Genomic DNA, 22,220 nt, shown 5'->3' with positions numbered 1-22,220 from the left:
AAGCAAAGACTGTGCGGCACTACTGGTAAGGTCAAAGAATGGAAAGAAACCCTAAGAAACAAATATTGCTGAATGAATGTCATGGAAGAGAGAATCAGTACAAATGAGGACAAAATTGAGCTTCAGTCTTAAGACGTCTAAGAAAATAGCTCTTCATGGTGGAAGAAAACGTGATAGATTTTGAAAACACATCAAGATGGTACGATATTTATGTATCTGGCATCCTTGAAGGTGCAGAAAATAATGAGATTAGCCTTGAAACCATTATTAAGGAAATTGTTGATAAAAATTTCCTAGAGCTAAACATAGATCTTGACTTACATACAGAGAAAATTTATAAGTTCCCACTCAAAGTTATCTCTCATACTAAAATTCCAAAGCATATTATTGTACAATTCTTAAACTTGAAAGATAAAGAAATTGGCCCACAAGCTGCTCAAAAAAGATGTGATTTTTCAACAAGATATAGATAGGACTGACACCTGAGTATACCTTAGTAACAAGTGGATGAGAGACCAATTTGGAGCAAAATCTACTTACTACTTCCTGAAGTTCCTGGGCTTGAAGCCCCACGTGAACCATTCAGCTAAGCCGTCTTTCTTATTTCAAGATGAGAGAAAAATCTTTGGCAGTCAAGATGACTTCAAGGCATTTGTCAGTAAAACTCCCAAACTATTGGTTTTGTTGAAAACAGCTGCAGCCCAGGGAGAAGATACTCCTGGAGATAAGTGACTAAACTCGCTTTCAAAGCCACATTTCTTAATAGAGTGTAGATCTTATTTTTATGATTAATCGTGTTTTTGCCAGGGTGAGTAGTGGAAAAGGAAGTAAAAATTTAAAGTTGCACAAAGTTGTTGTTATTATGTATGTATATTGATACACACACACACACACAGAATGCATGGAAAGAGAGGATAAGAAAAGTACGAAAAGGAAAATGGAAAAGAATGAAGGAGGGATAAATGGGAAGGAGGAAATGAATACAGCAAGATAATAATTAAGGGTGAGTCGGATAGGGAGACATTGAACTATGAGAGACTAAATAAGAAAAAAATGTGTATTGTCCACCTGAAACCAATCAATTATATAAAATTAACAGACTTTTATCAAGAGAGTATTTCCTCATCTTCTGTTAAAGGTACATGAATCTTTCCGAAAGTTTGACTGTATCCTAGATCACAAAACAAGTAGAACGCAAAGAGACGCATGTATATTTAAATAATTGCCTGTAAACTGATGTTTTTTAAAACAGTTTATAAACAGTGGGTAATAGTGCAATGATGAGTTTTTAAATTGCTAATTTGTGTTCTCTTGCAGTTTAGCCATCTTTACTTAATTTTAATTATATAACTGTTAAATCATATAATACATAAGAATAAAAGAACCAAATTATTGACTTCTATACTTTCCTTTGGACAAGTGATTACAAGTAAATAAATGTTAGAAAGAGAGAGTCCAGTTCTGCACTCTGAAGTGGCACCCTCCCCCAACCCCGGCCCACCCACACCCCTGCCCCACCATGCAAATGCCTACAATTTGGATACACTGGTGGCAAATCAGACTCTGAGACAGAAAAAGGCTTTCCTGGCACTGGCATCTGGAAGCATCCTTCCTGGGTCAGACCTAAGCTGCTCATAGAACCTGTGCCTGCTCTAGGCAGTGAGGCTGAGCCTACCTCCTTTCCTTCTGGAGCCACCAACTTCATCCAACACAGGAAAAGGGAATACTGAAACACTTTGCAGCCCACTCTAGGAGCTCTGACAGCAAAGACAGATATCCTCCCCACAATGTACCCAGATACACACTGTTCCTCGTATAAACATAAGGCATATCGTGATGCTAAGAGAATTGTCATTAGGGGCAGTGGATCAGTAGCTTACCTTTTTTGGTAGATGGTACATGAACCAAACAGAACTTTGTGATTCTGCTAAAATTGAAACACACACACACAACATCCTCATTTTCTCCCTCCACCCATTAAACCTAAGTTAAATTCACCTAAGTATTGACATTGTTGGTTTGCTTTGTGACAAGCACCCAGAAGCCAGATAATGCAGACCTCTTTCTAATGCCTTATAACCCACTATGAATATTTTGATTAAATAAGTTTTAGCTCTGATTTATCACTTGCATTTGATTTATTCTAGGAAGCTTCCTGCAAACTCCTGGAAATACCCTCAGTTACATCTTCTGGAAATGGCTTAGTTCCCCAAACTGTGCCCTTAATAATTAAAGTGCTTGACAAAAATTAAGCTGAAATCCAAGCTCTGTGAATTGGCCCCAGCTTTCCTTTACAGGTTTAAACTCCCCACCTCTAAAGCCTAACCCCCTCCTCATCAGGTCTTGCTTTTGGAACCTAATCTGTCTGGTTGGGCCTTCTCCCTGCCCCACATTCTTCTATAATGTAAATGTTTAAAAATTGGCATGGATATTTTCACCCCAACAGAAAATAACTTTTAACTATTGTCTTCCAAACCACCATCAGGTTCGTCTAATGTTGCCTTCTCAATGTTTCAAGAACTCTTGCCCTCCCTTCCTTCTCTGCTACCACTGCCCTAGTTTAGGCACGAAGTAACAGCCAAGTGCTTGCAATTATCCAAACTAATACTGTCATGACTTACTTGCTGATCTTTCCTATTGCAATCCTCTTTAATTCTCAAGGTTCCTCCTTCTCTACTTGTTCTCTTGTAGGACTTATCGTTAGACTACAAACTCCTTAAGAGGAGAAACTGACATCCTTTCTGAATTGTCAGCATCCAATACAATCCCTGCCACAAAGAAAGTACTTAACATATGTGTTGAATCAATGGCTTCTTGCTGAGTCCTAGGTGCTATGTAGTGACTTATAGGAAGATTTCCATTCAATCCTACCCCAAACCCTTCATTGTAGTAAGGGCAATTATTATCTCCTATTTAGCTTGAAGAAGCTAAATAACTTGCCCAGAAACACATCTTTGTATTCATATGGCTATTCTATTCATTAAACAATAATCTGAAGTTTATATCGGAAGCCACAATTGATATCACCTGATGCATGAAGATATGGTAATCAATTTGCCCCATAAGAGAGCTGTTACTTTATTTTTTCATGGTTTATTCTTGAATAAAGTGTTTTTCATTAGATGATTTGTAATCTTTTATGCATGTAAAAAATGTATATAAAGGGCTGGGCACGGTGGCTCACACCTGTCATCCTAGCACTTTGGGAGGCCAAGGCAGTCAGATCATTTGAGGTCAGGAGTTCCAGGCTAGCTTGGCTAACACAGTGAGACCCCGTCTCTACTAAAAATACAAATATTAGCCTGTTGTGGTGGCGCACACCTGTAATCCCAGCTACTTGGGAGGCTGAAGCAGGAGAATCACTTGAACCTGGGTGGTGGAGTTTGCAGCAAGCCGAGATCACGCCACTGCACTCCAGCTTGGGCGACAGAGTGAGACTCCATCTCAAAAACAAGAAATGTACATAAAGAAAAATGTGGCTATTTGGTAGCCAATGAGTGTATGATGTTGATATTTCTGTTCCATTGGATGCTATACTTCAATCTCATCATATGTTACATGTCAGGAGCTTTGATTCATGTCTTATTCATACATTATCATTATAAAAACTCTTTCATGGTCAAGATTTGTGAAAGATTGCTCTATATTATCAAAATCATGTTACTCTAAGACAGTTAAGGAAGGACTTACAGATTAGTAGTAGCAGTAGTGGTGGTAGCAGCAGCAACCACTACCATTTATTGAGCACCTACTATGTGCTAGGCCTATCGTGCTGTGAGTTTTACTTACATCATCCCATTGAGAAATAGGTTCTGCTGGGGTTTTTTGTTTGTTTGTTTGTTTTTTACTTTACAGATGGGGAAACTGGGACTCAGAGAGTTTACTCAGTTGCTTGAGTTCACACAGCTATTGAACGTAAAATCTGCACTAAAATCTAAACATGTATGTCTTTACAAGCCTGGGCTTTTACCTCAAGCTGGACTTTGAAGGCTGTTCAAGTTACTTAACCCTCTCTGAACTTTAGTTTCCTTACCTGTTAAATTGAGAGGAGTAACACTTATGTTGTAGAGTTACTATGAGGATTAGAAATAACGGTTCCCAGGGCCCAGGGGCACATAGTAGGCACTTAAACTGTGGTGGTGATGTTTATGCATAAATGGGGCGTTAAATGGGCAGGGGAAGATCTGAGATCCTGATAAAGGTATTAGGGAGCTAGAGAGAGGGATCTACAAATCTTCTGGAGAGCTGGCCTTCTCCCCGCCAGAATACTGTAACCCAATGAAACTCTGAGCTACAGGCGAGGGGGTAGGAGCCTGAATTTGGCTCCTGCAACCTCTGCAGGGAGTCCAGAGAGAGGCGGGGAGCTGGGAGGGGCGTAGAAATCCCCGTCGTCAGAGGACTGCAGGTGCCAGGCAGAGTTGTTGTAGGTGGGCTCCCAGAGCCTGGCGCCGGGAGGGGAGGAGGTTAGGGCGGGCCGGCAGGCAGGCGGGGGAGAGAGGAAGGCGGGGCTCAGAGCCGGAGAGGCTGTCCTTAGACAGCTCTCCTCATGCCGGGCAGTTTGCTGCATCTGGAGGAGCTCACTGGAGAATCTCCAACATCGGAGCGGGCCTTCAACTACCGTAAGTACCTGCAAATGAGCGCATAGTTCAGTGGCTGAAGATTAAATACTGGCCACCAGATCCTAAACAAAACCCCGAAAGAGTCTTTTTGCTGTAATTAATTGCCGTAAATCTAACTGCTCCCCAGTCTGTCCCCCCACCCCCTTCATTCCTGCCTTTCTCCTTTCCTCCCCGGATCCCAGACCTGCCTCGGTGAGAATCTCTGGGCACTGTAGATATCTCCCCTTTTCCTTCTCAACCTTCCCTCCAAACCCTCTGTGGAGCCTGTACCCGGCACCCCGCCGAGCCCAACCCCTTTGATTCCTGGAGCCCTCAAAGCTATGCAGGGGGCGAGCCATTAGACATTTCGGATATGTCACCCTCAAAAGCACTGCGGCGCTGCCTAAGGGTGGGGAAAGTGCTTGGGGTGGAGTAGAAGGGAACGGTAAAATGGCTAGGCAGCCAAAGTTGGGGGTGGGGGTGGGGGTGAAAGGCCAAAATGGGCGTGGCCAACTAACCTGACACTGGGGGCTGTTCTCACGTTCCCCCGATATAAGATTCATCATTTGGGCTGAATATAAATGGTACAGTTTCCTTAGTGATTGAGGAGGGATCAGCCTTGCCCAAAAGCCCAGCTTCCCTGACTCTTCTCAATCTCCCAGTAGGCAAAGAACCTGGTTTAGGGGTCCAAGTGGCAAGGCTTGACACCTCAGATGGCACCTGGGTGTAATCCCAGGTTGAACCTCTTCCTTGGCAGTGGAACCTAGCTTCCCCAAAAAACTCCTGGCCCAAAGCCCCAGGGTAACAAAGCAACAGGGCGGCATCCAAGCTTTGTCCTGGCCCCGAGAGGAATGGGAGCAAGGGACCTTAGGAACTGAGATGGAAAGGGCATCTTTAGGGTCCAACACCAGTTTAATGCCCCCTTTGAAAAGAAGAAAAACCAAGCACCTTTTTAAAATGTAATGTTCACTATATGCCTGGCACTGTACATGTATTATCTCTAACCCAATACAACAATAATGTTAGGTCGATATTACTCCCCCACTTTACAGATAAGGAAAATTCAGAGTGGGTAATCTGAAAAACCCTCGATACAAAGTGAAAAGTGAGCAATGGACCTAGGCTTCCTTGAATTTCTCACTGTCCACTTGTTACCTACAGCCCAGATATTTTGAACACGAAACACCCTCCTCTTCCTGCTCCTCCATTTTACCAAGTGTTAGCACTGGGGCAAGGTGGAGGCTGAGGTCAGTATGGAAAAGCAAAATCAGGCCCTTTCTCTATTCTGGGAGCTGCCTCTTCTTCACTTTTCTGAGCTAAGATTTAATAACAGCTGGAGTCAGCCAGGACTTCAGACTCCCAGTAGCGAGTTGGTGGAAGAGAATTAGCTTGAGTTTGTGTGACTGGGACAAACCTTTCCTTGGTGAAAGGTTACTGTGGGGGGAGGTGGAGAGAGGCATGAAGCTCAAGAGTCTACCTTATGTATCTGCAAGGCCTATTGTAAATAATGACTTTGCTCCGGGAGAATGGAAAGCCTCCCTGAACTCAAATACCTTTGCAGTATTTCCTGAATTTCAAACAATTTCATTTCCCTTAGAGGCAATCAACAAAACTGTTTAGAAGTTAAGGGCAACCAAAGAATCATTTACACTTTATGTAAATTAACTTAAGCAGCTTGGTTTTCTAACACATGCTTGACACTGGGGTATGGAGCTTTTAGAGGTAGGAGACAAGAATGAGAGTAACATTGGATCTAAAGCATTCTACAGAAGGGAAGGATATCCAAGGGATCAACTGAGAGGAGTGAGGGAAGGTGAAGAGGGAGTGAAGAGTGCCTCTGGGAGCTTAAATTGTTGTTTTAGATCATAGGCCATGGAGTTAAACATGGATTTTAATTTGGGCTCTAATATTTAATCACTTTTGACTTTGCACTAATTAAATACCCTCTCTAAGCCTCAATTTGTTCATCAGTAAAATGGGAATGGTAGTAATGCCTCCTCTCCTAAGTTGTTGGAGGACTCAATATACATATATGTAAAAGGATCTCTGAAAAGGTGACTCTGTGCCTCCCATCTCCCCCATCCTGTGGAGCTTCTGCAGGCTATTCCGGGCCTCTGAGATGCCAGAGACAAATCCATATTTCAACAAATCTGACATCTTCGATACCAACAAAGACCTTGAGTGGGAGGATGGGGAAGTGAGGGAAAGGAGCAAGGAGAAGAAGCCGCAGGTGACCTTGTAATACTCTGCATGCCTGTGAGGGAGTACACTGTAGGGTTGTCAAGTGCAATTTAGCCATCTAAACTAAACTTTAAGGGGCAGGACAAGTCCTATGAGTAAAAACAATTGTGCTTTTAGATCCCACCACCTGCTGAGGAGAAAAATTCTTCAAGACTCAGAGTGCACAGCCAGCACCAGAGGCCCCGTGACCCTGGACAGACCAGGGGAGGGAGCCACCATGCTGCAGACATTCACTATCTTGCTCTTTTGCATTCGTGAGTACAAGGAAGGGGTGAGGGGCAAGTGACCCTGTCACAGGTACCCACTAATAGGGGTGGGAGAGGAAAGAACTGAGGTTTGAGTGCAGGACAGAGACAACAAGGGAGCCCTCCTTTACCATAATCTTTCTTTTCAGGGATGAGTCTGGGTATGACATCCATAGGTAAGTGAGTTCTGCCCTCTCAGGCACCTCCTTCCTAAAGGATCCTAGATGCTGGCATGTCTCCATGACCCCGGACGTAATACCCTGAGATTCCAGAGATAGATTGAGCTGATTGGGAATCAGAGGACTTGGTTTCCTATGACATGGTGAAAAGCTTTATCTCAGATGAAAAAGAAACCACCAGACTTTATTCCCCAACTCATTTGAACCCCTTGACCAAATATTTTGGGATTCCTATACGATGCCCCACACGAGCCCACTCCTGTCCCCAAGGGAAGACAAAATGAGGGATCTGGGTCTCGGCTAATTTTAAGGGCCATTGTGGGACATGTTATGGGAGGGAGAGGGCTGGACTGCTCACATCTTTTTGATCTTCGGGAATGACAGTGATGGATCCTCAACCTGAGCTGTGGATAGAGTCCAACTACCCCCAGGCCCCTTGGGAGAACATCACGCTTTGGTGTCGAAGCCCCTCTCGGCTATCGAGCAAGTTCCTGCTGCTGAAGGATAAGACACAGATGACCTGGATCCACCCTTCCCACAAGACCTTCCAAGTTTCATTCCTTTTAGGTGCCCTTACTGAATCCAATGCAGGTCTTTACCGGTGCTGCTACTGGAAAGAGACAGGCTGGTCAAAGCCCAGTAAAATTCTAGAGTTGGAGTCACCAGGTAAGAAGACAGAGATACTCAAGAATCAACTTCAGCTCCTGAGATTCAGACTTGCCTTACGGGGCAGGGTTTGTTTCTCAAATGCATGCAAGCACGCCTCCCACAGTTAGTAAGTAAGGTCCTGCTCTGTATTGGGCAATGTAGAGGGAGGATGCAGACTCTGGAGCAGAGAAGGGGGAAGGAGGGGTGACAAACAAGGATCAAACAGGGAAGCCTCAATTAAGGTAGAGCTCTCCTCTGCTGCTCCCTAGACAGTATTATCCTTGCTTTACCTAATTCCAGTTCGTTCTGTCCTTCCAGGCCAGCTGCCCAAGCCCATCTTCTGGATCCAAGCCGAAACCCCTCCTCTTCCTGGATGTAATGTTAACATCCTCTGCCATGGCTGGCTGCAGGATTTGGTATTTATGCTGTTTAAAGAGGGATATGCAGAGCCCGTGGATTACCAAGTCCCAACTGGGACAATGGCCATATTCTCCATTGACAACCTGACACCTGAGGATGAAGGGGTTTACATCTGCCGCACTCATATCCAGATGCTCCCCACCCTGTGGTCAGAGCCCAGCAACCCCCTGAAGCTGGTTGTAGCAGGTGGGTGTGGCCATGGCTGCTGGCGTCTGGCAATTGTTGTCCCAGGGATCATGGCTGGTTGAGCTAGAGTTTCTGCTTTTACTTTCCTCAGCCAGTTTCCAGGCCCTGTAAGGCCCCATGAGCTAGAGTCTTTTGGCATTTTACCGAGATATAAATTAGAATCACACATGCTGCAAGGCAGATGTATGGGAGCCAATCATTTGGCTAGTGAAGGAGCCCAGCCAACTGGCCAGCAGCTTCAGCTCATCACAGCTTTGTTGTTCTCTACTTGTTGAATATCATGCATTCATTCATTAATTCAACCGGTATTTATTGAGCACCTAATATGTGCCAGGCACTGCCACTGCAGTCTTATAAATGGAGTTTTAAATTTACAAATGTATTTGACTTGTAATTGTTATTTTTATGTGTGGAAAACAGAATGGATTGCTAGTGGTGGTGAGGAAAAACAAAACAAATGACAAATAATTTGATAGCTCATATTTTAGAAATGGCTTTATAAATCACCTTGGTTACCTATAAGTAGAGCTAGGAAGGCGGCGCCAATCTCTAAATGTAGAAGAGGGTTCCCCAAAATGTAAAATGCCAGAAATGCCCCACCCCCAACTCCCCCACTCCATGGCCTGGAGGTTTCTAGATGGAATTGGCCACATTTTCTTTAGTCTCTCCATTCAGCTAAATATGCTTCGGAAAAGCTGTGGTGTTACAGAAAGTACCCTAGACTTAGAAGCAGTAATCCTGGTTTCTAGTTCCTTCTCTGACACTGCCTCCCTGTGTGATCTTGAGCAAGTCACTTCACTTTTCTGTGCTTTGGCTTCCTCTACTCTAAAAATGGGATAACAGCATCTATCTGATCTACTGTGTAATGCTTCTCTCTGTGCCTCAGTTTCCTGATCTGCAAAATTGGTATCATAATAATGCCTACCTCACAGGGTTGTTGTGAGGATTTGCCTAAATATATATGTACAGTGCCTGGCATATAAGTTCTCAATAAATGGTAGATATTGATTTTGTTAGTATAGCTTTTTATTGAGGATCAAAGAACAAAAAACTGCCTGTTTGAACTGAGTGTATGAATGTTTGCTGTACTCATGCCCTTTCAGCATAGATTCCACTAACACACACTTCCGTAGTTAACTGTTCACCAGTATCCCCCACCAGTTCATGAGCTTTTTGCTAGCGGAGACTGTCTTCTTTACTCATATACGCCTAGGCCTTTATGATGCTTGATGCATACTAAATGCTCAGTGAGCATATGACAGAGCTGATCCTTCCATAATGAATAGATAACTGTGCCTGGCATTGGGGTAGGGGTAGGAAGGAGTGGTAGGAGGTCAGGTTTGCCCTCACTTTTGTGTACAATCTCCTTGGAGAAACAGTCCATGGAAAGGAATGTGTGGCCCTGTAACAGAGATTTCTTTGGGTTGCAGATTTACTGGCCAAACCCTCCTTATTAGCTTCTTTTAGTCTTGTTGTGGAAGTGCTGTCTTTAATGAGTTTAATGTATTCAAGTGCTCTCCTTAATACTTCAGTGGCATTCATGCTCTGCAAAGATGAAATCAATGTCATTTTTCAGAGGTTTGTTTTTCTGGTGGTTGAAAGAACTACATCTGGCATTTCAGAGACCTAAAGATACAAGGAATTATGGATGTAGATCTTCCACTGAGATACACCCACATATGTGGTTAGAACTCAGTGAAGCTGATAGATTCTTGAGAGAGAAAAGGGGCATAAGTGAATCTACCCTTGATTATGTTATAGAGGCAGAGATCCAAGGAAGGGAGAGGGAAGAGAAGGTAAACTTCAGCTACCACTTCTTCTTTAAAGAAATTAAGAAAGGAAAACAGAAGACAATAGGAAAGAATTATCCTGCCTCTAACTTCAGGGTCTCTTCCCTTTGTAGGACTCTACCCCAAACCAACTTTGACAGCTCATCCCGGGCCCATCATGGCACCTGGAGAAAGCCTGAATCTCAGGTGCCAAGGGCCAATCTATGGAATGACCTTTGCTGTAATGAGGGTTGAAGACTTGGAGAAGTCCTTTTACCACAAGAAGACAATAAAAAATGAGGCATATTTCTTCTTTCGGTCTTTGAAGATCCAAGACACTGGACATTACCTCTGTTTTTACTATGATGGGTCATACAGAGGTTCACTCCTTAGTGATGTCCTGAAAATATGGGTAACTGGTAAGAGAGGGGTATGCCACGGATCTTAGGTTAAAGGCTAAGGATATGAATCTCCCTCTGTGCTCCTGGAGAACCTAATCATGTGGCCAGGGCTAACAGTAGAGAAGGGAACAAAATTTGTAAAACTGGGTGTAGGAAGGTTTTTCCAAGGGTGGGCTGGAGGAAGAGGAGGAAACGAATCTTAAGGAGTGGGAGCAGGAAGGGAAATCATTAGTGCTTTATATTCTGGGTCTTGTTCTAGACACTTTCCCCAAGACCTGGCTACTTGCTCGGCCCAGTCCTGTGGTCCAAATGGGTCAGAATGTGAGCCTACGGTGTCGAGGACCAGTGGATGGAGTGGGTCTTGCACTCTATAAGAAAGGAGAAGACAAACCACTTCAGTTTTTGGATGCCACCAGCATCGATGACAACACATCATTCATCCTCAACAATGTAACCTACAGTGATACTGGCATCTATAGCTGCCACTATCTTCTCACCTGGAAGACCTCCATTAGGATGCCATCACACAACACCGTGGAGCTTATGGTTGTAGGCAAGTGTTAACAACTCTTTTTGTTATCAACTTGTTTGTTTTTATCATCACTGTGGTGCTGTAAGAAGGAACTAGTGGCCTTCTATCCTCTGAGAGTTATGAGCAAAATGCATACGTGCACACGCATGTGCGCGCGCGTGCACACACACACACGGAAGGTGGTGTAGAACTTTCTTCAAAAACTTTAGGAAGCTTGTCTCCCCCTCCACCTCTCAGTATGGAACAGCCCCATTGTAACCCCTTGGAAAATTATTTTTGTTTAGGCCAGGAGAAGCTTACAGGTATGAGTTCTTCCTGATTGAAGGTAGGGAATCAAGAATCTCTAGAGCATCAAAAGGTAGGCAAAAAAATTCCAATGCACAGTCAAATCTTGAAGCCACTGACCAAGTGGAAGTGGAAAGGAAGAGAAGAGCAAATGGGGAGTTCAAAAACATTTTCTGGGGGAGGGGGTACTGGGTGTGAGGTTACTTCTCACTCTGGTCTCTGGATTGGTTTCAGATAAGCCCCCTAAACCCTCCCTGTCAGCTTGGCCAAGCACTGTGTTCAAGCTAGGGAAGGCCATCACCCTTCAGTGCCGAGTTTCTCATCCAGTACTGGAATTTTCTCTGGAATGGGAAGAAAGAGAAACATTCCAAAAATTCTCGGAGGATGGAGACTTCATCATCAGCAACGTGGACGGGAAAGGCACAGGGACCTACAGTTGCAGCTATCGCATAGAGACACAGCCTAACATCTGGTCACATCGCAGTGAGCCCCTAAAGCTGATGGGGCCAGCAGGTGAGAGGATAACTCTTCAGAAAAATGCCCCTCCATACCCCAGGGATCCAAGATCAGTGCCCAGAAGGATGTGGAAAGGGGAGTCAGGGACCTGAAAATCAGAGCCCTTGGGTTTCAGCACCCTTCCCCTGGGGTGGTCTCATAATTCCTCAAAGGCAGTTAGCAGGATACTTTCAAGGCCCCCATTCTCTGAGAAAAGGAAGGCCACTTCTGCCTCACCTTCCCAATATAAGCACTCTCAGTAACCAGATCGTTCTCAACCCATGAATGTATTCACCTGCCCCCTGTACCCATCAAAGCCTCTGATTCTGGTCTTCTCTGGTCACAGGCTATCTCACCTGGAATTACGTTCTGAATGAAGCTATTAGGTTGTCCCTAATCATGCAGCTTGTTGCCTTGCTGTTGGTTGTGCTGTGGATAAGGTGGAAGTGTCGGCGACTCAGAATCAGGTAACTGTCTTGTCCCAGCCCCCTGTTCCCCAACCTAACAGAGTCTGAAGAATGAGTCATGCCCCATTTGAGACAAACCACAGGGCACACTCTATAGGACTCCCATATTCTGGGCTTAGGGAACAAGACTTTCTCATCCCAGCTGTCTCTTTCACCTCACAGAGGGGTTAACACTCAAGCCAGAGGGTGAAGAAATGCATAGTTCTCAGAGGCAGGAGGAACAATCAGAACTGCATTCACTGACATCCCCCTGGGAGGGTGCCCAAATCTCCCTCACAGTCCATCCTCCCCCTCAGAGATGATTGATGTCTCCCTCATTAACTTGTTCTGGATTTTTCCTCTTGTAAGAAGCCATGCTGTCCTGTCTCCCAGGCTGTTATCCAACCCTATCCCAACTTTTCACCCTATCCCTAGCCCTCAAGAGCTATTAAGCCTTGTGTTCCATCCTAGTTGGCTTAGTAACCAGTCTCTGACACTGTGGCCTCCAACCACCTGTGCAGAGCATTCTGGGAATATAAACTTGACCTGGATGGGCATTTGATGTGACATTGAATGAGGCAACAGAATCAGGCTGTTTCCTCTGACTCACAGACTCACACCAAACAGATTCTCCTGCCATTTCCTTTGATTCTATGGCGTCCTCTGGTCCATCTGCCTCTCTCATCCCCATGGCTTGTGCTCAGGCTACTGTGCTGGGAACAAGGAGAGAAATGACCACTTCTGACCTAGTGGGGGTGTTAGCTCCTGTCTACTTCCCCCTACTCCCTGCTTCTGGCTGCACCCACCCCCGCCCCCACAACTGTGGTTACAGCTTGTCTGGGAGTATTCAATGCACAATGGATTATGATTATGTGTGTCTGTGTTTTCCACTGGAATATGAGTGACAGAATGCTTGGGCAACCAGAAAGGAGCCACGTAAGCCTTCTGCAAAAACCACCACTCTTTTAGTTTTCAAAAAGTTTCAGTGGGGGTCAAGCTCTTCTTTCTGGAACCTGACCTGGGTCCCGTACCCATTAGAGTAATTCCCAAGCCAGCGATGAGAAAAAAAAAAAAAAAATGTAGGCTGCCCCACCCCAGCCCAGCAACACTGCGTCAAAGAACAAGATCAGAAATCAGATTTAGGAGAAAGCAGCTTGAAAATCATGTTTTCTTGACCAGGAAGGATGGTCAGTGTTTTCTAAGTAAAAATTGTCAAATGGATTTTCGGTTAATATCATTTAATTCTACAGGGCCCATAACCTAAAGCTGCTGCACATTTCTAGTTATAATCTGGGTGAGGGGAGAGAGTTTCTACTCCTGAAAAAGCTTAGCTCAGCACTGACAATCTTCTAGTAATTCATCACAGCTGCCTAGGCAACCCTTCCATAACAAAGGCAGGTGAGGCAGGTGGGTCTGTCTGAGGACCAATACTGCCATAACAACTGCTTCCAAACTTAAACTTGATGTCTGAGAAACACTCACGGTTTCTCCCTCCACCCCCACACCCACGACCCAGAGCTGCCGATCACACTGAGCTCCAGGGGTTCTGAGAGCTCCAGATAATACAAGGACATTTTCACATCTGACATCTCAATTCCAGCAACAGCCTAATCAGGGGCCACGGGGATCTGACATACGATATAGGCTGGGGAGTGGGGAAGGGGCGGGGGGGCACATGGGCCATGACAGAGTAAGAGGTTTGTAGGTAGTAAGGCCCTCAAAAAGAAAAGTCATCGATGTCAGAAAAGATTATATCCCATTATCCTGGCCATATCCAGTCCCCATTGGGTAGCGAGCAAGCCAATGACATAAATTGCCGCCCCCTTCCGTCCACCCTCCCCCTAATCCCAGCAACTCCTCTCATCTCTTTTCTGGTCTTGTTAGAGAAGCCTGGTTGCTGGGAACAGCTCAAGGGGTCACCATGCTCTTCATAGTCACGGCCCTTCTCTGCTGTGGTGAGTACAAGTGGGGGAAGGGGCCTGGGCAGAAGGCCGGGGTGAAGTGCCGTGGGGGAGGGGGCCAAGCCCTGGCAGCAATTTCTTTTGCAGGACTGTGCAATGGGGTATTGACAGAAGAGACTGGTGAGTTTTTCCTGCTCCAGACTGGGACATTCCTCCCTGGAGATCCGAAATAACTACAGAGTGTCAGTGTCATTGGCCAGGGAGTGACTGGTTGGGAGGGAAGGACAGCCAGGAAGGGGCACTTGCTAAAGCTGCTGGCAAAATTCAGCCTCCAACTTTGCCTTTCTGCCTACAAAATTTCCTCCAAGCTTCTGCACTATTCTGAAGCTCAGCTATAAGACATTAGCTTCCCCTTTCCCCAGCACCTGAGGAAGGAAGGAAAGAAGGAAAGGGTTTGGATTTGGGATGCAGGGTAGGTGGGCAGTATGATCTGGGTAGGGGGTTCAAGGGCAAGGAGGAGGGAGGAGGAGGGAGGAGGGAGGATGGCTTCATTAATTCTGCTGTTTCTAGAAATAGTCATGCCAACCCCTAAGCCTGAGCTGTGGGCAGAGACGAACTTTCCTCTGGCCCCGTGGAAGAACTTAACCCTCTGGTGCAGAAGCCCTACGGGCTCAACTAAGGAGTTTGTGTTGCTAAAGGATGGGACCGGGTGGATCGCAACTCGCCCGGCCACGGCGCAGGTCCGGGCTGCCTTCCCCCTTGGCGCCCTGACCCAGAGCCATGTCGGGAGCTACCACTGCCATTCATGGGAGGAGATGGCTGTATCGGAGCCTAGTGAGGCACTTGAGCTGGTGGGGACAGGTAAGAAAAGGCAGAGGGTCCTCCGGTAGTTATCCCCAGTGCCCCTGGGACTCCCACACTGCTTCTGGCGGTGAGGGAATGAATTCACAGGGACCCTGAAACCAAACGGGCTTGTGCTGCACGTAGGAGAGAAGGGGCACTGAAAGGGTAGGAGGGTTAGGGGGTAGGGGGAGGGGCAGGATGGGAAGGAGACTGTGAAGAGACTGACTGGAAGAGCCTAGGGCCAGCCCAGAATAAATGTCTTTATTTGCTGAGAGTGACCCCGAGTATGCCGTCTGGGCAACTGCAAACCTCTAACTCCTTTTTCATCCCATTCTGTTTTCCAGACATCCTCCCCAAACCTGTCATTTCTGCTTCCCCCCCAGTCCGGGGCAAGGAACTACAAATCCGGTGCAAAGGGTGGCTGGCAGGCATGGGGTTTGCTCTGTATAAGGAGGGAAAGAAAGAACCTGTCCAGCAACTTGGTGCTGTTGGAAGAGAAGCCTTCTTTACAATAAAAAGAATGGGGGATAAAGACGAAGGCAATTACAGCTGCCGCACTCACACTGAAAAGCGCCCCTTCAAGTGGTCTGAGCCCAGTGAGCCCCTAGAGCTTGTCATAAAAGGTAGAGCTGAAAAGGGTATGTGAGGAAGGGGGGGCGGGTGGAGGGAGAGGCAAAGCCCTGGAGCAGACACTCCTCTCCCTGCAGCAAACTTTGCTGCTGGTCCTGGGAGCCTGTGTCCAATCTTAGAGCCAGGCAGGCGTGGCTCTGGGAGTGCCAGGGCCTCTGGCTGCACGATATTAATAGCCATAATCGTTATTAATAGCTCGGGTTTGTGGAGGGTGATTTAATTTTTCTAATTATTTTCACATCAATTATCTCACTTCACCACAGAGCTACTCTTCAATGGGGGTGAAGTAGGTACCATTTTCCCCTTTTCCAAATGGGCAAACTGAGGCTCAGAGAATCAGCAGAGCCCCCATAATTCTATCTTTTCACTAGCCTCCATTGCCTGCCCTGATGACACGGAGGACTCATCTGGAGGTAGTGAGGGGTGGGGTTCAAGGGTCCCTGTGTAAGAAGTCCATCTGCAAAGTGGATTTGCCTTACTTTTGAACTGCACTTCTGAATGAAATACTACAGAAAGCAGAGAAGCTTCCTAGAACCAAGATTTGCTATATTTGCTTTCCTCTCTTTCTTGATCTTAATTTGGTTTTGTGTTGTATTTTGTTTTTTGTTTTTTTTGTTTTGCCTTCTAGAAATGTACTCTAAGCCCTTCTTCAAGACATGGGCCAGCCCTGTGGTCACCCCTGGTGCCCGAGTGACTTTCAATTGCTCCACCCCCCACCAGCATATGAGCTTTATTCTTTACAAAGATGGAAGTGAAATAGCGTCCAGTGACAGGTCCTGGGCAAGTCCGGGGGCCAGTGCAGCTCACTTTCTAATCCTTTCGGTGGGCATTGGTGATGGAGGGAATTACAGCTGCCGATATTATGACTTTTCTATCTGGTCTGAGCCCAGCGACCCTGTGGAGCTCGTGGTGACAGGTTAGGAGTGGGGGGCTCCAGGTAGAGGTAGTGCCAACCCGGGGACCGTGGGTGGAAGGCTGTCAGTGGGAGAGAAAGAAATGTTTCTTCTAAAACATGCCAAGAAAGTGCTTAGGACAGTGGCTGGGCCATAGTGACCAGTCAATGACACACAGCTGCTCATGTTATTATTACGGGAACAAGAAACAAACGAGGTTGGAGGGCAAGCAATGCAATTCTGGGGAAATCAATGACGCAGATGGGGATGTCCAATCCCAAGAGCTCTGTTCAAGTTGCACTATTTCTGTACTGTTTTGCAGCTTGGCCTTGAGCTTTAGGCTCAATGTCCACTTTTTCTGTAAGCTGCACCGTCAGAGATCAGTGGGCTGGATGGCTCTCAGAGAAAGGGAAAAGACCTTGAAATGTCAGCTGCATACTATGCAGCCATTAAAAATGCCTGTTTTCAAGCTGTTTAACATTACAGGAAAATGCTTACATATAAAGCTTAGTGAAAAATGTCAAACTACACACCTGTGCATACAGCGGAGTCCCAATTATGTAAAGTTATAGCTATATGGACACGGGAATGTATAGAAAGAGTAACTGGCAAAGAAATATTAAAAATACTTATCTTTGAGTGGTAGAATTGTGTTTCCTTCATTGTTTTTTTTTTCTATATTTTCTAATTTTTGACAACAAACGTATATTGTGTCTTACAATAACACTTTAAAAAGCAATTTGCAGGATATGAGGGCTGGGTTTCTCTCATGCTGTGGTCTCTTTAATTTCAGAATTCTACCCCAAACCCACTCTCCTGGCACAGCCAGGTCCTGTGGTGTTTCCTGGGAAGAATGTGACCCTGCGCTGCCAAGGAAATTTCCAGGGCATGAGGTTTGCCCTCTTGCAGGAGGGAGCCCAGGTTCCCTTACAGTTCCGGAGTGCCTCAGGGAACTCAGCTGACTTCCTTCTCCACACTGTTGGAGCAGAGGACTCTGGGAACTATACCTGTATCTACTATGAGACAACCATGTCAAACAGGGGGTCATATCTCAGTATGCCCCTTATGATCTGGGTGACTGGTAAGGACAGACTGGACATGGGACTGGGATGGAAATCATTGGAGTAGGGATTAGGGAGGGTAATTCCTCCTGGAAGGCTAGGCTAGGCCTCAGAGGGGCAAGAGGAGAAAGATAAAGGGTTAATTTAAGCAGGAACTGGGAAATTTTAATACTCACCACTTTACAACGTTGGTCTCTTTCTAGACACATTCCCTAAGCCATGGTTGTTTGCTGAACCCAGTTCTGTGGTTCCCATGGGGCAGAATGTTACTCTCTGGTGCCAAGGGCCAGTCCATGGAGTAGGATACATTCTGCACAAAGAAGGAGGAGCCACTTCAATGCAGCTCTGGGGATCGACCAGTAATGATGGGGTGTTCCCCATCACCAACATATCTGCTGCTAGCATGGGGCGGTACAGCTGCTGCTACCACCCTGACTGGACCAGTTCTATTAAGATACAACCTAGCAACACCCTGGAACTCATAGTCACAGGTAAGGGGAAGAGACTCTCGAGCGGGCATGAAAGTGTAGAAAGCAGGGAATAGACTGCCTCATGGGAAATCGTTTCCAGAGAGCTCAAGGAGAGGCAACCAATTGTCTTTTCTGTTTATTGAGCAGAGTCCCCGGGGTGATGCACGGCAAAGCGGTCTCTTCTCTTTGACCAGGAGTTCATTTCTTCCAGGTTTACTCCCCAAACCCAGCCTATTAGCCCAGCCTGGTCCCATGGTGGCCCCTGGAGAAAATATGACTCTTCAATGTCAAGGGGAACTGCCAGACTCAACATTTGTCCTGTTGAAGAAGGGGACTCAGGAGCCCTTAGAGCAACAGAAGCCAAGTGGGTACAGGGCTGACTTCCGGATGTCAGCAGTGAGAGGTGAAGATTCTGGGATCTACAGCTGTGTTTATTATTTGGACTCTGCTCCCTTTGCAGCTTCATATCACAGTGACTCCCTGGAGATCTGGGTGACTGGTAAGGTCCTGGAGACTTCACTATGAGTCACGATTTTGTAGTTTTTAGCAGTTAGCAATAAGGGGGTAAAGGGCTAAGTTCGGGGTCATTTATTCTAACTTTGTGTCCTTATTGGCTGCAGATAAGCCCCCTAAACCCTCTCTGTCAGCCTGGCCCAGCACCATGTTCAAGCTAGGGAAGGACATCATCCTTCAGTGCCGAGGACCCCTGCCAGGTGTTGAATTTGTCTTAGAACATGATGGAGAAGAAGCACCTCAGCAGTTTTCAGAGGATGGAGACTTTGTCATCAACAATGTAGAAGGAAAAGGCATTGGAAACTACAGCTGCAGCTACCGCCTCCAGGCCTACCCTGATATCTGGTCAGAGCCTAGTGATCCCCTGGAGCTGGTGGGGGCAGCAGGTAAGAGAATAATCTCTCCATGGTCCTGATGTGACACACATGGGATCCGAGGCACAGTCCCCATGGAGACATCCCAAATCAGGAGAATGGAGGGGCTCTGGAGCTGGGGACCTGAAGTGTGTCATCTTTCTCCTAAGGATGGTGAGGAGGTGGGACCTCAAATGTATTCGAAGATAGTGAGTGGGATTCTTCCCAGGCCTCTTTCCTCCAAGGAAAGGAGAGCTGCTTCTGCCTCAGCATAAACTCTGCCACAGCCCACCCACGTGAATGGCTCCCACGTGAATCCTAAAGAAGGCCAGAGTGTGGGGCAATACCAGAGATCAAGGAGAACATACACACACTCATCTCCATGGCCTTGGTTTCTCCTCTTTCATCACCACAGGGCCTCTTGCTCAGGAGTGCACTGTGGGGAACATTGTCCGAAGTACCCTGATCGTGGTGGTTGTTGTAGCCTTGGGGGTAGTGCTAGCCATAGAGTGGAAGAAGTGGCCTCGACTGCGAACCAGGTAAATAAATGCCTCATCATGACCCCTTCTGTGAACCCAGTGGTGCTAGAAAAACAATCAAACAAATGCTCCCCTGGTATTTGAGCCCCACCATGCAATCTGTTTTCAGGTTCTCAGTCCTCCCTTATTCATGTCTTTTTCTTTACATAGAGGCTCAGAGACAGATGGAAGAGACCAGACCATTGCCCTCGAAGAGTGTAACCAAGAAGAAGGAGAACCAGGCACCCCCACCAACTCTGGTTCCTCAAGCTCTCAGAGAATCTCTGTGGAACTGCCAGTTCCAATATAATAATCTCTTCCTTTACAAGAACTTTCCTCTCCTCTCTCTTGCTCTCAGAGACCTATAAATCCAACTAGTTACCCTGCAAGTCAGCCCCATCTGCTGTTCCTTGGTCTCTAATCACCTGAGCTGGGTAAAGGGGATTCTGGGAGTTGAGAGCTCTGCCAGTGTGAGATGTTTTCTGAAGACAGGGTCCCCACCCCTGTAACTCCTCACTGTACTGATTTACTGGCGCATGAAATTCTATTAAAAATGCATTCTTCTGAATAAAAAGAGTATTCACTATTTAACTGCAAAAACCATGGCTGTGGTCTTCTATTGGTCTGTTTTCCACTAACAATTTAGAAATGGTGTATTGGAGCTGACCTCGTTGGCAGAAAAAGAGAGTACAGGGCTATGAGAAAAGAGAAAGTTGTTCAAAATAGGGGGTGAGGGAGGGGGCTCCAAAGTAGCTACTTCCCAGTTTGGTTTGACACATAGTCACTGACCAGAGTATCCTTTTGCCCTTCCATCAATGAATGAATGAATGAATGGCAGTACCCTCTCCACGATGAGCCTGAGGAGGAAAAACACCAACATTACATGCATTTCACCATGTTACCTTTGGGTCCGTAGTACATCTGCTTTCAAACAGCAGGATTGGCCCTCCGCAGAACTTTGAAACTGGAAAAACATGCTTTGTGGTCCTTACTTAGCAATCATGGGGTGTAAATGAATTCATTCTTAAGTATGAACAATTACTCAAATCTGATATTTTGCCGCTCCCTAAAGAGAGTCCCGTTTTCCCAAAGGAATGTGCGTCTAATGATGGGATCTCAAGAACAGTAAGCAGATGAGGTGAATGGTTTGGAGCAGGAGAACTGCCAAGGTCACCTCCGGAAATGGGGACTAGCTCCCATTTTCAGCCCCTGACCTTTGCCCCTAGATTAGAAGGCCACTTGCCCCATGACTGGGAATTCAGTACACACTAGGCCATTAGGCTGTTTGGATTGGGGAGGGAGGCTTATCTAGTTCCTCGAGCCTTGTTAAAGACCTCAGAAGAGGTGACCTACAGGTCTGAGAGGGGTCATCACCCCTTCACATCTGAACCTAAAGAACTTAAACTTGCCACCCAACACTGTTTAATTCTAAGCTAACACTGTTCAATAGAGCAATGTACAAGGGTACAGCATCTAGTGAGTTATTTAACCCTGGTTATAATAAAGTTTAGAAAGAAACTCCTCTATATGCTTGCATTAGGAAGCATATTTATCTAGCAAGTTAGTGAAAAAAAAATGCATCCCATTTCCCTTAATCCTTACAGAATGAAACTCTCTAAGTATTATAGACTAATTTGTATCAAGCTCTTCGGAATGTAGAAGTACAAAGTCCCACTCTGATTTCCATTTGATGAGATTCTATTAGTCACTTATACTAATTTATTATAGTATTTATAAAAATTGCATTCCAAAAGTGCTTTTACATTTGAGTTTTGCCAAAACTAATTGCTGCTTGCTGCTGAACACCACTTTTTTCCCCTCAAACTCTCCATCCCTAGCCCTCAATCAAGCAGTACATTTTGAACACTGGAAAGAGTTGGTCCTCAGTTTTGGATAAAAGTCATTTGATCAGGTCTGATTCTGTTTTCCAATCTTTGGGTGTTCCAAAGTGTATATTGTCAAGGCTAGCAGCACAGCTGTGTAAGTTAGCAAGAGATAACTTGATTGCTTTAGCTTTCACCAAGGGAAAGAGAAATGGGAAGATAAGACCAGAGGGCCAAGGACTGAAATATTGAGATGACTCTGAGTTAGGAAAGCAGGGCGACGATGAGACAAACGTGACAGGAAATGACTCATGTGAAATCGAGACATTGAACCTGGGGTCTCCTGTGTCAAAAGGATTCAAACAGAGATACTCTTGCACTCGGAAAATTCTGAAAAATCTTACAGTGTGAAACAAATAGTGAGAAATATTGTGATACTGGACTGTTAGTTAGCTTTCTACAAACACATATATTGTTCTTTCACTTAGAGAGCCAAGTTATACATGTTTTCGAAGGAAAAAAATAGTTGTCAATTGACTCTGAAGTACTTAAAGACAAAGAATGGCTTTGGAGTTTAACTTTCCTGCTCGCTATCAGAGCTATCTATATAAATTAAGTACCTATTTATAATGCAGAAGTCACCACAAACTACCTCACTGAATTAAATATCTATTTATAATGCAAACATAGCTCATGGCTGACAATTCTCCACAAGGTAAATTTTTTCAACCTGGTTGCCATAGGAATCAGTCCCTTTACCGCTGGCTGGC

At 45.6% G+C, this 22,220-nt stretch overlaps 1 protein-coding gene across 1 annotated transcript; it reads left to right on the top strand.

Annotated features, from left to right (window-relative positions):
- The first annotated feature begins 4,409 nt into the window (after positions 1 to 4,409).
- On the top strand, positions 4,410 to 20,228 carry IGSF1 (immunoglobulin superfamily member 1). Its single transcript, XM_032260208.1, has 19 exons — positions 4,410 to 4,619; positions 6,957 to 7,093; positions 7,234 to 7,260; positions 7,648 to 7,929; positions 8,230 to 8,517; positions 10,421 to 10,705; positions 10,947 to 11,240; positions 11,739 to 12,017; positions 12,346 to 12,466; positions 14,330 to 14,400; positions 14,494 to 14,526; positions 14,917 to 15,207; positions 15,534 to 15,812; positions 17,506 to 17,793; positions 17,977 to 18,264; positions 18,455 to 18,742; positions 18,864 to 19,142; positions 19,525 to 19,648; positions 19,799 to 20,228. Exons 2-19 carry the CDS (start codon positions 7,057 to 7,059, stop codon positions 19,935 to 19,937), a joined length of 3,693 nt encoding a protein of 1,230 aa, XP_032116099.1. The 5' UTR covers positions 4,410 to 4,619; positions 6,957 to 7,056; the 3' UTR covers positions 19,938 to 20,228.
- The last annotated feature ends 1,992 nt before the right edge of the window (positions 20,229 to 22,220 follow it).

The sequence above is a fragment of the Sapajus apella genome, unplaced genomic scaffold (assembly GCF_009761245.1).
Source record: "Sapajus apella isolate SASKATOON/1434 unplaced genomic scaffold, GSC_monkey_1.0 scaffold115, whole genome shotgun sequence".
Classification (NCBI taxonomy): domain Eukaryota; kingdom Metazoa; phylum Chordata; class Mammalia; order Primates; family Cebidae; genus Sapajus; species Sapajus apella.
This window is presented reverse-complemented; position numbering and strand designations above follow the sequence as displayed.